The sequence below is a fragment of the Meleagris gallopavo genome, chromosome 3, assembly GCF_000146605.3.
Source record: "Meleagris gallopavo isolate NT-WF06-2002-E0010 breed Aviagen turkey brand Nicholas breeding stock chromosome 3, Turkey_5.1, whole genome shotgun sequence".
Lineage (NCBI taxonomy): Eukaryota > Metazoa > Chordata > Aves > Galliformes > Phasianidae > Meleagris > Meleagris gallopavo.
The window spans coordinates 71276294-71290260 of NC_015013.2; the positions used below are offsets into that span (position 1 = coordinate 71276294).

Here is a 13967-nt window from a genome sequence, read left to right on the forward strand (position 1 = left end):
TTTTGTTAAAAATAGACTGCTTATAAAAGCTCACAAGCATTCAGAGTAGTGAAATGAAGTGTGCTTATGCTTTTGACGTCGTTGATTTGAAGCCGCTGTTGACAGCTCAAATGGCATGGGAATCATAACAGCTCCGGGGAACGAAAAGGCCGAGGGGGTCGAGCAGAAATAAACCGCTAAAGGCGGTGCAGGCAGCTCTCATTTGTTTATTACAATAAAAACTTTCTTTCTGGGGAACGTAAGCTTCACAGCTCTGCCCAGGTTGGACAATACCGGGGTGTTTTTACAGTCTGTTCAGAAACAATTCCTAGGTTTTGAGCTGATTATGCTTTGCAGAAATTGTCTTAAACTGAGGAAGGTTTGATGCATTTGTTTTTTATTAATGGCTGTTTATGAGGGTGGATAATGATAGGACTAGGGAGAATGGTTTTAAACTGAGATAGGGGAGCTTTAGGTTAGATATTAGGAGGAAGTTTTTCACACAGAGGGTGGTGGCACACTGGAACAGGTTGCCCAAGGAGGTTGTGGATGCCCCATCCCTGGAGGCATTCAAGGCCAGGCTGGATGTGGCTCTGGGCAGCCTGGTCTGGTGGTTGGCGACCCTGCACATAGCAGGGGGTTGAAACCAGATGATCATTGTGGTCCTTTTCCCAGGCCATTCTACGATTTTATGATTCTATTACGAATGTGGCTGAAAGCCTGCTAAAATCCAGAAATACCTTTTTTTTGTTGATATTTGTGGCTTTGCATAAGGCTCTAACACAAGTTCCACAAGTATTATGAGAACTCTAAGTGTTTGCTTGTTATCAGCTGTTATGTATTTAGAGGGTAAGAACAGCTGTTAAATTTCACTTCCTTTTTTGTTTCATGCCAAAAGTAGCAACCCCAGTACTACCCTCTGGTTTGGTTTTGCTATCTTAAGTTCACATTCAAAAGAAACAGGAGTACATTTAAGGACAAACTTCATGAAAATGAGTAAATATTTAACTTGACGCAACTGCTCTGTTCTCAAGGCATAAGTCGGGGTTGCTACTTTCGTTCTCTTGAAGAACCATGTTCCTAGCTTATCAAAAGTACACAAATATTGCTCAAATCAAGAAAGTTAGCATTTCTGAGGTGACCGAGTGTTTCTGGTAGTTACACCTACATATGATTTTGCATTTTTATAATCATTCTTCCTGTGCTCTGTTTGTTCTTCATTTAATGGCGCACCCAAGCGGCCAAACAAAAGTATGCCACTTTAGATTGACAGCAAGTGCCAGAGTTCTTATACTTTTAGTATAGTTGTCAGTAAACCAAAATGTAATGGTTAATCCATTGCTCTTCTGTCGAACTTCAACGTGCAGTCTTTCAACAAAATGTGGTTTCTTATTTAGAACAGAAGTCTGGAAGTCAGACGATCTGGATTCTGTTTACAGTTCTTCCACAAGCTTGTTCCGTGCCTTTAGCCAAATATCTTGAGATCTGGATTTGAGCGGTGCAGTGAGAGTTCAGATTGCACTCCCCCCTCTTGGAACTTGCCTTATTTCAAAATAAGCTTGAAAGGTGCTGCTTTTGCAAAAAGTTGGACTTTTGAACTGTAACTTGCTGCTCCTATTTTAGGAGCCCTATACTAAGCAGTAGCATGCCTGGTTTACATGGAGCTATAAATAATATATCCATTCTTTTTGTCCTTTCATAGAAAGCGTGACTATGAAGGATTTCTGTGTTCTCTGCTGTTGCCTGCAGAATCTCGAACCTCTGCTTTTGCCTTGAGAGCATTCAATGTGGAACTGGCTCAGGCAGGTATTAAAATATATTTGTGAACTCTGGGAATGTATAATTTAGAGTTTCAGAACTGTTATTTAACAAGCAGCTGGCATTTTGCTGAGATTAACTTTTCATATTATAAAGGGCAATGAAAAAAGAAGTCAGTACAAACCTCTAGTTTTGAGTGGCCCTTGGAAAATTGCCTCCCCCACTTTGTTTTGTTCGTGTGTATAGATGCTGTGACTCTTCTTTATGTTCTGTATTTTCAAAATTATGTGATAACAAACAGGCTGTGGTCTGTGGTACTGCTATGTGATTGCATCTGTGCTGGCTTCAAATGCACTGAGTGAATTAGAAAAGTGTAGCTAATCCCTATCTGTAAAAAGCCCATCAGAATTTTGGGTGAAGGAGTCAGGTGCTGGTAGAAGCAAAGTAAAGGAAATACTACTAAGAGGGAAGTTTGTAATTAGAGATTTGTGGTATGGGAGTGGCTGCAGTCTCTCACTTTTGCTGGATGGCCAGAAACTTCTAATGCAACCTCAAACGTTTGTGGCACTTGTCAGAAGGAAGCAGAGCAGTTCAAAATGTGTGCTTTCTCAGCAAACCCTGTGATAAGTCTCTGTGGGCTGCGCTTCTGGCAGCCTATAGTGCTTCTCTCCCTCACTGCTGTTACCACTGCTTCTTATCCTGAGAAGAATGCCAAGGTGGGAGTTGTCCTGGACTTAAACTCTGTGAGTTCCAAAGTCACCTTGTGGTGAAGATTTCATTTTTATTTATTCTCTGTAGTGGTTGTAAGTTTCATTAGGAGTAAACAAATTGAGAACTGAGCCCTTTTCCCAATGAGTTAGTCTGTTTCTCTGTCTGACTTTTCAGTAGAGGCGGACCATAGTGCCTTAAGGAGACTGTGAATTTCACTCCATATGTATCCTTTTCAGATAAAAGACTCCATAACTCAGAAGACTACAGGTTTGATGCGAATGCAGTTCTGGAGGAAAGCTGTGGAAGATATATACTGCAATAACCCACCACATCAGCCAGTTGCTGTAGCACTGTGGAGGGTAAGATACGTCTTTGTTATCCTGAAGTTCATTTGATGAAAATATTGCTGTTAGAAATAATGTTTTGTATGTGTTGTGTTGCATTGTTAACTGTTATTTTATATAAAGCAGTTAATGTAAAGGGCGTGTATGTCTGTATGGTATTTTCTCACCTACGATCACAGGATAGAATCAGAGAAGGAGGATATTTAGGTGAGACCTAGTTGAAATCATAGAATCACAGAATGGCTTGGGTTGGATGGGATCCAGTTCCAACCCTGCTGCTTACTTGCAGGGACATCTTCCACTAGGTCAGGTTACTTAAACCTGGCCTTGAACACTTCCAGCAGTAAGATATCCACAGCTTCTGTGGACAACCTTTTCCAGTGTTTCACCATTCTCATAGTAGAGAATTTCTTCCTGAAGTCTAATCTAAATCTGCCCTCTTTTAGTTTAAAACCATTACCCCTTGTTCTGTCATTACATTTTTCTGATAAAAAGCCTCTCCCTATCTTTCCCATAAGACCTCCTCTAGGTACTGCAAGGCCACTGTAATGTGTCTCTGGAGCCTTCGCTTCTGAAGGAGTGAAGAAGCCCAGCTCACTCAGCTTTCTGGTAGGAGAGGTGCTCCAGCCCTTTGAGAGTCCTCATAGGCTCCCCTGAGCTCCCTCCAATGGCTCCACGTCTTTCTTATGCTGGGGGTCCCAGGCCTGGATGCAGTACTGCAGGTGGGTTCTAATGAGAACAGGACAATCACCTCCCTTACCCTGCTGGCCATACTACTTTTAACACAGTGCAGTTGGCTTTCTGGGCTACAGGTGCACACTGTTGACTCATACTGGGCTTCTCATTGACTAAAACTCATAAGTCCTTCTCTGCACTGTTGCTCTCAATCAGTTTTCTGCCCAGCCAGTATTGTGTTTGGGATTGTCCCAGTCCATTTATTTGGCCTATCGCTTGGCCCTTCTGAACTCCATGAGGTTTGCATGGGTCCATCTCTTGAGTCTGTTGAGGTCATCCTGGGTTGTCACTTCCCTCCAGTGTGTTGACCTCACCACACAGTGTGATGCTGTTGGCAACTTGCTGAGCGTGCACACAATCCCACTGTCAAATGTATTTTACCTAAGCGAGTGCTGGTCCTGCCTGAAGAGCAAGTTTTACAAAAAGACAGGAGACAAAGCATAGAGGTTAATTAGCAAATTGTGTACGAAGAAAAGCCCAAGATCTTCATGCCTAGTTACTGGATAACAGGGAGAATCTTCATACAGCCTCTCTCCTTGCTAAAGGGTTGCTTGATGACTTCTATTTATATATGATATTCTGTGCAGATCCTTTTTTGTCTGTTGAGTAACAGGAAGTGTACTTGTGAACTTTGAAGTTTATTTTTACTGAGACATCTGTATGTGAATTCTAGCAGGCACCAGAACATTACTCACAAAGTACGCCCACAGACCTGTTCCTCTTCGGGTCATGGCTGAAGAAGAAAATTTCTGTACGAATGTTTTATTTCTAAGTAGAACTGCCATCGAGAAGTTCATCAGATGACTGAAGGCATTATAAATTGATCTCTTCATGATCATGATTTAGAGTCACAGAATAATTTAATTGGTATGGGCCTCTGGCCATACCAATTCCCATTCAGAGCAGGTTGAACTTCAGAGCTAGTGGATCAGATTTTCAGAGTCATGTTGAATTTATTCAGAGATAGCAATTTTGTATGGTGCTAGCTGGTCATCTTAGGGCCACAGGTCACATCAAGTCTTAGAAGCCTTACAGCAGGTGCTTTTTGAAAGGTTCTGTAAGATCAGAACTTGTGTTTAAACTGGGGATCTCTGGGCTCCTGGACAGAGAAGCTGCAGTTTGTCTAGGTCTCCATAGCTGAATACAGTTAATGTAGATCCCTTAGGTAGTTAGTTGTATGGACCAGCTGAAAAGCAGGCAGACAAATATGGACTCTTCATCCAAGTATTCATTTGCTTTCTTTGCATTAAAAATCCCTGACTCCCACTGTAATGCTGGGTTGGAACAATGCAGATCCTGTGGGACTGGAGTGTTTTAACTTTAGTTCTCTGTTGCACCTGTGAGAGCACAAAAATGAGTTCTTTCCAAATCATAGAAATCTTCTTTGAATGATTGTTGACAGTGCTGAAACTGTGGCCTGTCCCTGGTTGTTCTTCCTTCAAGTGTGAAATGAAGCGTAAGTCAGCATTTGTTCCTCTGTCAATACGTGGGTTAAAATTGGATTTAAACAAGATACTGTTTGCTTAAGTAAGGGAAAACACAGGTGAAGCCAGGAAGACCACCTGTTAGTCAGTCACTTTTAGGAGGTGCAGAGCTATTCATGGGTGTCTTTAGCTCTTACAAAGCGTGCCATTGCCACAGCAGTGTCCATACAGTTAGCATGAAGACTGGCAAATGTTGCAAGCCTTTTTGCTGAATTATGGGCATTAAAATATCACCCATGCTCCATCTTTAACACAAACATTAGAATGCAGTATTGATAGTTCTGCATGTCAATCTGTTTGTGCCTTTGAATTTTTTTTTCTTTATTCTTTCTGTTTCAGTGTATGGCAAACTGCCCAGAAACAGGATTGTTTTCTACCCCAAATGCTTGTCTCCTTTCCAAGGAGGAACTTGCTTTTTTTGTGGAGTTTATTTTTATTTCTGAAAATATCCTCACTTTTAATTGTCTGAATAGATTAGGTACAATTTGGTTTTGGATATGATTGTATATATTCTTTCCACTACTAATTTCAGGCTGCTTATGTGTATATCAGTGTGGGGCAGAAATGTTTGTTAGCTAAAGATTAACTTTCAACAAACATAGTTCAGATATAAATTGCAGCCCTTTCCACCAGCTATGACTGCTAGTCATGCTCTGTTCTCACAGAGGAAGTTGTTTTTGAAGTAGAAGAAAGAATTGACCTATCTGTATAGTAAGATTTGACCTTACATGTGACTTCTCTGAAGGAAGACTGATAGAAGACAATCCAAACAGAATAGGTTGTGAAGTAAGGTGTTGGGAAAAGGTCTGAAAGTATTTCTGGGAGCTCTGCTACCTCTGACTGCTGCAGAGCATTCTAATGAGCTACAGCACAACCTGTCCTGGTGACCTCTGCACTCAAGATATGATTTAACTTCTGTATTTCAGCAAATACCCCAAGAATGACTTATTCAAAGAGTTCAATTTTGTGAATCTTTGTGAATATCACTACAGTTCTGAGAAAGTAAGATTTAGAAATAGACACCTGGACTCTTAAGTATTGCAGAGCTATTAACAGAACTAGCACGCCTTTCACACAGTATATTTTGAGTATATTCTGTTCCCACATTCAAACTGTTGAGTTTGAATGCAGACAGTTCTGATTTTCCAGAAATACTAACTTATTATGTTAACTTTTTGAAAAGTTTTGTGTATTGCAGAATACTCAAATTTGGATTCTGAGAGTTGTGCGTTCCAGTGAAGTACATAAATAGTCTGTAAAAATATTTCTAGAACTGCGAATGGCTCAACTCTTAGTAACTTGAATATAAATATAGGTGCCAAGGTTGTTCTATTTGTTCTTATGTGTATATCCATTTTGAACCAGTGCAAAGTGAGCTCAAGTCCTCTGTTCATTTCTGGGGAAAATGAGAGAATTTGAAAAATGAGAACTTACTTGAATGATGGTAGCTTAAAATGGATGTAACGCACAAGTGGGGTAGTTCAGCAGAGCTTGAGTTAAAGCGTCACACCTTGATCTTCTGTGACTGTTTCAGGGACTTTATTTGCAGACTCGCTCCTCAGATGAATGAGTGAGAAGCCAAACTGATGTGTAGATGTAACTTAGAACTCACTTCTTTGCATTCCTGGTGTTTCCCCAAAGCACAATTAGCTGAATCAGCAATAAGACCTAGTTTTATCAAACCATGAAAAAATACTTACAGATATAATGTGTGTACAGAAGTGGATAGTGAACTGTAAGGGTGAAGATTATGAGAAATCTGCTCCATGAGTTTTATTTTTAAATATTTATATGTATGATTAGAGTCTTGCCTGACAGTGTGGTCTGCAAAATTCATTTAGGTTTGGAGGAGCGTGTGTGCATGGATTGATGTAAGTAAGAGGATTGAAGAGAAGTTGAGTTGCAGTAAGCAAGTCAAGTGCAAGTTAAGAGCCAAAATACAGATATGTGAACATGAAATGCTTTAATAAAAGCAAAAAAACCCAAACAACCTATGTTATGTATTTTGTTATAGAAATGTTTTTAGTTAATTGACATCCAAGATTTCTTTTTTTGTGTGTGAATTAAGTCGAAGCAAATGCCAGTTAGACAATTTTTATATTTGAAGATTCTCCATTTTTCATTAACTTACCAGTTGATTCAACTTTGATTCAGTGAATACAGTCCTTGTGAAAAAGTACTATCAAAAATTGTTTTCAACTGTCATAATGCAATATTGCCATTATTTTTTATACATTAACAGCAATTTTTTATATAATTTTCAGGCAGTTAAGAGGCATAACTTGTCTAAAATGTGGTTCACGAAGATCATTGATGAAAGAGTAAGTATTTACCATTCAAAGTCTCATTCTCTTTTCAATCATATTAGACTTTTTTTCCCCATAATTTCATGCATTTGTGTGTAAAACCAAAGGTTAAGTAATTCATCTTTTTCAGACAATGCTGTTTCTCCTGAGAAGAGCACTCTGTATTTCCTTTTAATTCTCCCTTGATGTTCTCACAATTTCTGCTCTTCTTGGCCAAAATGGTAATAGAATCCCTTTAGAACTTAAAGTACAGCTTGCGAGTGTGAATCTTTCTTGTTCTCTGCTCTGATAACGTATCTGTGCTCACATTTTTATACCGCAGACCTTAGTTTCTGATTTAAAGTAGTTACCTCTAGTAGTAGTCCATTGTGAGTTACACCTGGCCTTTCTATTTGTAACTGAGGGAAGTCCTGTCTGCTAGATTAAATAGTTAGGTCTCTATATACAACTGTTAAAAATTCTGGAAAACTCCATTTTAATAGAAATGGAAATGAAGTTGTGTAAGAAGCAAACCTCACACACAGCCTCTTTTTATGCCATTCCAGTCCTGCTCTTGGCATCTTTGTGTTCTTTTTCATCTCCTATATATTACCATGTCAGTTTTGCCCCTAAATTGCCTTATCTTGTGATGAGTCACGGATATAAAACCTCAAAATTGGCTGAAACCTGTCTGAACTTTTCTGCCATACTTTGCTGTTTTTCTCCCTTGTGTGCTCTAAGTCAGAGCTGTAAGATGATATGAATCTAAAAATACCCACCCTATAAGAGGAGAAAATGAGAGAGAATTTCACAGATACAGTGATGCTGCTACCAACTCTGGCACGAGGGCAAGACTAAGGGCAGGAATTCCTTGAAGTAGCTTTGCTGCTGAAGCTGCTTTCATGAAGTTACACTGTGAGCAAATTGATGGTCACTTACTTTCAGTGTCGTTGCTATGAAAGACTTGAGAGTTTTATTAAAACTGGTTTTAGCCACAAAAGCCACTAGGACAGGAAGAACAATGTCAGAAATTCTATTCTAGGGGGTGTTTGCACGTGACTTTGAAACTCCTATGTGTGATGGATGGATTTTTTTTCTTGTTTCATGTGCGTGTTCTAAAGTATATATTCCTGTTTATTTTCCATTCTTCAGATGCTAACAAAGTATTAAAATTAGCAATTTAATAGTTAAGAATACAATAAAATGTTTTCTATTGGCAGTATAATTTTCTGAAAAATTTTGATTTGTCATTGCAAGAAGTTGTAATTGCTCCAGTCACCAGACTTGGTTGTGGTTATATGTACTTATTTGTGGTAGAGTTGCTATGGGCTTCAGTGCCTGTTTCTATCAGTATATACTCCTTTTATATCTCTCAATGCTACCTTTTCTTGATAATAGTGGATTAGGCTAATCTGAACAAATAGCTGGCACAAATAGCAGTTACACTTACTTTTTACTGAAGTTCTGTTCAAATTACAGGAGAAGAATTTGGACGATAGAGCATACCGTAACATCCAGGAGCTTGAAGCATATGCTGAGAACACTCAGAGTGCTCTCTTATACCTCACGTTGGAAATGCTGGGTAGGTATTTTCCCATTTTTAGATTTCGTTGATGACTCATTAATACTGGTATAATATTTATCATTGTTGCAAAAACAACAACAACAAAAAAAAAACAAACCAATTTTCCACCCAATTTTCATTTCAGTAGAAGTTCTCACATGAGGTTTTTTCTGAATGCTCAACCATAAACCTGGAATCTTATTGCAGCTCTCTTAGAACTACATACTTTCCTTAGAAGATAACTGAGTGGAAAGTTCAGTGTAGTTTTCTACTGTTCTGTTGTTCTTGCCCCTATTGTGCAGGATGGTAAATTCAGCTCTTTACTTTGTTTTCTGATTGTTCCACTTGGTAGAACACAGAGCACTGTAGTTATTCAGCAGCTATTGTTCTCTACTGCAGTGATATGTACTGGCTATTCTGAAACAGTTCCAAACCTATAAGCTTCCCTTGGTGATGTTGCTAACTTGGGCTTGAATCCTCTCTCCTTCCCAAAAGCAGATTCACTATCAATAATTGAATAGCTAGAAAAAAGGCAATGAAGACAATATGATCCTTGTGGTTTAAAGCTAATGTTGCGTAATAGAATACCCACAAATTGGAAAAGAACTGTTCACTTGAGGTGAAGAAGAGGATGATTTTCTTGGAGATGTGCGTTGCATCATGGTACTATTGCCTGTGTGAGCTCAGATGTAAAAAGGCTGGTGTTTATTTATCAGTAGTATAATATTTAGCATGAATATTGTAGTTGCAACATCAGAGTCACCTGATGGAATGTCAAAGCTGAAGTTGAAAGAGACGGGGAAAAAAGTAGTAGAAAGAGCACATTCTTTTCAGGAGGAAATGAAGAACCCACATCTTAACATGTGATATTTGCTTTCTCAGTAGGGATTCGGTGAAATCTTCCAATTTCTTTGAGCTTTTGATTGTAGAAATGTAGGACTATGAAAAATATCATCGTCTTCCATGCTGAGAAATGTCTTTAATACTGAAGGATGTTTGGCTCACGTCTGTTGAAAGTCAGATGATCCTGTTCTTGAAATCTGGAGACTCCAGATTTTCTGTGGCTTCCTATCATGTTTAACTTCTCTTAAGTATGACAATTTAACAAAATATGTAAGCAAGAATCTCCTTTGCTATATGTTAAGCAATTATCCTGTGTTTTCTTTCAAAAATGGTGAAATTAATTGAACGTAGGCTAGATATTTCTCATCAGCAGTCTTTTCTATACTACACAGACCAAGTCTTCTTTGCTAAATTTCTTGTGCTTTTTTAGCTTCTTCACTCCTGCCATCTCCAGGTGGTGTGTATCTTTCTTGTAGTAGTGCTGCTTCATTCTACTGGTTTGGGGTTACTTCTCTTGTCAGGCTCATTTTAACTTGTAAACTTATCTTCCAAAGTCTGCTTTCTACCACCATTGCCAGAGTAACTCCACATAGTCTGCCTGTATACACTATTTCCAAAGGGTTGAGACCCAGGCAAGGCTCAGGCAATGAATCTGTTATATCTGGTATCGTTTCCAGTTGTCAGGTAGGCTCCCTGATCTGGTATCCTCATTTCTGTCTTTGTGGAATGTTGCTTCTGTTAGAACTCTTGTGAATTTTAGTTTTCTTTATTTTCCTTTAAATTTTCATTTTATCCTGGTTCAACCCTGTGGTCAGTGTGAGCCAATATTATATGGTCTTGCCACGAAGAAAGATGCTGCTGCTTTACCCCAGTCACCATCCTCTTGTCTCAGTTAGTAGCCAGGCAGGAACCAAAGTTAGCTGTACTGGTTTACCATGCTGCTGTCTCATTACCCCTGGCAGCACGAGGGAGGTGGCAGACATATGGAGGAAGCATATGGCCGTTCCCCTTAGCTTCGGGACACTGCTGAATCAGCTGCAGCTAATGGGTGAAACCACACTGTAAGCATTAATGCTAATCAGGAATTTCGTACTTGAATGATTTCTCTGGCAGGGCAAACTGTTCTTGGAATGTTACTATCCTGAAAGAAGGTATGCCAGTGTAAATGGTTCGGTGTAGCAATGGATAGTATCTGAACAGGAATCAGTGCATTCCCTACTGCTTTGCACCTCTGAGATGAGGTCTCAAGGCAGGTTATGAACATAAGCAGTTCTGTAATGCATCGGTACACTTGTTAGCTTTCCTTAAAAATGTCTGAAATACACGTGGGAGAAGACTCCTCAAGAGGTCTGACAGTAAGACATGCTATTTCTGCCATTTCAGGTGTGAAGGACATCCATGCTGACCATGCAGCCAGTCACATTGGGAAAGCACAAGGCATCGTTACCTGTTTGAGAGCTACTCCATATCATTGTACAAGACGAAAGGTCTTTCTGCCCATGGACATTTGTATGTTGGTAAGAGAAACAAGTTACCTGGAGTTGAACAATGTGGTATCTAACTGCATCTCTCAACACTAGATAGGAGTTTGTACTATATTAGCACAGAAACAGCATGTTTTTTTTTTTTTTTCCTTCGTGCTCTGGTTTCTGCTGCAGCCCAGTGGTTTTGTAGATATAAAGTGAGAGGAATGACCTTCAGGAAACAGCAGAATGTGTTTTTTTTTTTTTCTTTTTCCTCCCCTATTTTGTAATCTTTTGTTAAATTTGGTAGTATTTCATCTTTCAGGAACTTTTCTGTTAAAATGTAGAAATACACATGCAGAATAGGGACTTCTGAACAATCTTCTCAAGTTTCTCTTTACATTACCTTTTTATAAATGTTCTGGTGTTCCTTTCTTTCTTTTTTTGATCTTACACAATTGATAGCTATAACCATACCTTCCATATGTTGCTGTATGAGATGGCATATAGTTCTCCAGTTTGAATTGTACACCCAGTACACCACTGAAACTTAGTAGCTCTTGCAATTCAGGTAAACTGGAATTAAAACATATTTTTTCATTAATGTTCTCTGGCTACATTTGTAGCCATGGCAGCAGTTACTCCTTTATCTCCAGTCTGTATTTTTAGATGTTAATGCTGTTCTTATACCTGAGCAAAGTTTATGTCATTATGGTGACGCTTAAGGCACTTCTACTCTTTACTGTATGTAATTTCAGTACAGTTGAAAGTTTTGATTTGAAGTTTAGTCACTTAAGTAGTCTGCGAAAGGCATAGACACTAATGTAGGTCAGGCTTATGGGACTGCAGGAAGAAAGTCCTTGCTTTCAGCACTTCTGGGATTGGCTGGTATGTGAGACCTTCCAAGGTTTTAGGTTTTCAGCTGTAGGCTGAAAATTCAGTCATCCCTGCTGTAGAAGGTGTTGTACAGCGAAACTGCGTAAAGATCAGGGGACAGGCCAACAGCTTGTGTCCCTTCTGTGTAAGCATTTCAGCTGCAGGCAAGTACTGCAGAGTGGTACTTGAATCTGTACTTCTGGGAGGCTCACTTGCCTGCTTCATACAGTTTTCATGTCTGAATGTTGCTGAGAAGAACAGGAAACTGGTGCAGTTCTGAATGTACTATATTTTATCTTCCTGGTTACTGCAGTCAGAGAATGCTTTTTTTTTTTTTAATGTTTTTATTTTGCAGACCTAGCATTGCCAATCCCAAGGTAAACATGGCTTCTGTGTTAACTGTTGCTGGCTTTGTTGCACTTTCTACTGTTTTTTGGAGTATGGTTAAGTTGATATAACTTCCCAGAACTTTAAAGCCTAACAGGGCTGTCTGTCTGACCGCAGTGTCTTTAGGGAACAAGTCCATGCAGAGAGAGTCAGTTTCAGATGTTCTTTTTATTCTCTTGAATTGTTTTGCAAGTAATTGACAAAAAAAAAAAAAAAAATAGAGGAGTTGCAGGGAGGGGCAGCAGCAGAACACACTTGGGCTTTTTCAGTCTTAGGTCAGTAGTTCGGTTGCTGGGACAGGCTTTTGCATTTTCCTATCTTTTGTGAAGCTAAAATGGAAACATGATATTTGCTGAGAGTTTTTTACTTCTTGCTTTTCCTTCCTGTGTCTAGCATGGAGTTTCACAAGAGGATTTCATAAGATGCAAGCAAGAGAAAAACGTGAGAGATGTAATTTATGACATTGCCAGCCAGGCCCATATTCACCTAGAACATGTGAGATTCCTTCCCCCTTTCTTTTGATAAACATAGTTGATTTACAAAGCACTGTGAATGTATTATTAGAAATCTTATACCTGCATGCTTTATTTCAGATATTTTAACCTAAATTATAAGTACTGCCTAAAAGCCTTATTACTGGGAGAGAAAATTTGAGCAGACTGTAAGTGCAAGAATGAGCCAGAATGGTATCAGCACCATAGGAAGGACTTGCACATATGGTACCTCACAGCACAGCAGGAGAGCAGGGCATTGCGGCTCTGACTGCTGGTTAGTGTTTGGGAGAGGGGAATTCATTTCTCAGTGTGACCAGACGTGCTCAGAACTGTGTTGGGAAATGTATATTCTGTTTATTTCTTTTTGGGCTCACAGCCAAGTACATTAGGAAGGGTGCTTCTTGCTTGGAGCAGTAGATAATGAATTCTGAAGACCTGCATAGTCTTTTTTTTTTTTTAAATAAATACTCTTATTTTAGCTACACTCAGAACCTGATGCAAGAAGCAAAAGAATGCTTCATCAGCAGTGCACGGTTAGTCTGCCTTTATCTGGAAAATAAAACTTGCAGGAAGCACTGTAAAGAGTTTTCTTTGTCAGCAGTACGTGCCGTGTGTACTTTGAGTATCGCATCAAACACAGGGACTCTGAAAAGATACTGCTTCAAAGTAAGGAAATGTTGAAATTCTCTGCATTTGCATCATGAATCCTCAGTTACAATGTTAGCCACAATCACAAAGTATTTTCTGCAATATAGGCAGGAGAGCCCTTCTTAATTTTCATTTTTCTGAAGATAAAATAAGGCATCCCTGGTTTGTTCTGTGAGTTTGTTAGCTGATTAATTTTTAGGGGTCAAAAATATGTAGCTTTAGGCTTTATCTTTAATACAGACTATTTATAACTTGTATTAGATGTATTTGTCTTCATGCTGTTTCACCTGATGTCTTGTTGTCCTGCTCCCAAGGAAGCTGTTAATAGAAGAGTTTGAAAAAGTGGCAAAGAAAACGGAAGGTCAAAACTGCCCACATCAGTGTTCAAGCAGAAAC

At 39.2% G+C, this 13967-nt stretch overlaps 1 protein-coding gene across 4 annotated transcripts in view; it reads left to right on the plus strand.

Annotated features, from left to right (window-relative positions):
* Positions 1–1662: 1662 nt before the first annotated feature.
* NDUFAF6 (NADH:ubiquinone oxidoreductase complex assembly factor 6) overlaps positions 1663–13967 on the plus strand; it is a 15210-nt gene continuing 2905 nt past the window's right edge. For 2 of the 4 annotated variants that reach the window (XM_010709146.3, XM_010709147.3), the window contains exons 1-6: positions 1663–1785; positions 2685–2807; positions 7276–7332; positions 8776–8878; positions 11087–11220; positions 12823–12924. In XM_010709146.3, the coding sequence (XP_010707448.1) occupies positions 1765–1785; positions 2685–2807; positions 7276–7332; positions 8776–8878; positions 11087–11220; positions 12823–12924 (540 nt within the window). In that variant the 5' untranslated portion in view covers positions 1663–1764. Of the gene's footprint in view, positions 1786–2684; positions 2808–3310; positions 3515–7275; positions 7333–8775; positions 8879–11086; positions 11221–12822; positions 12925–13967 lie in introns of those variants that run through there. The other 2 variants (XM_031552895.1, XM_010709148.3) reach the window with 2 other exon arrangements.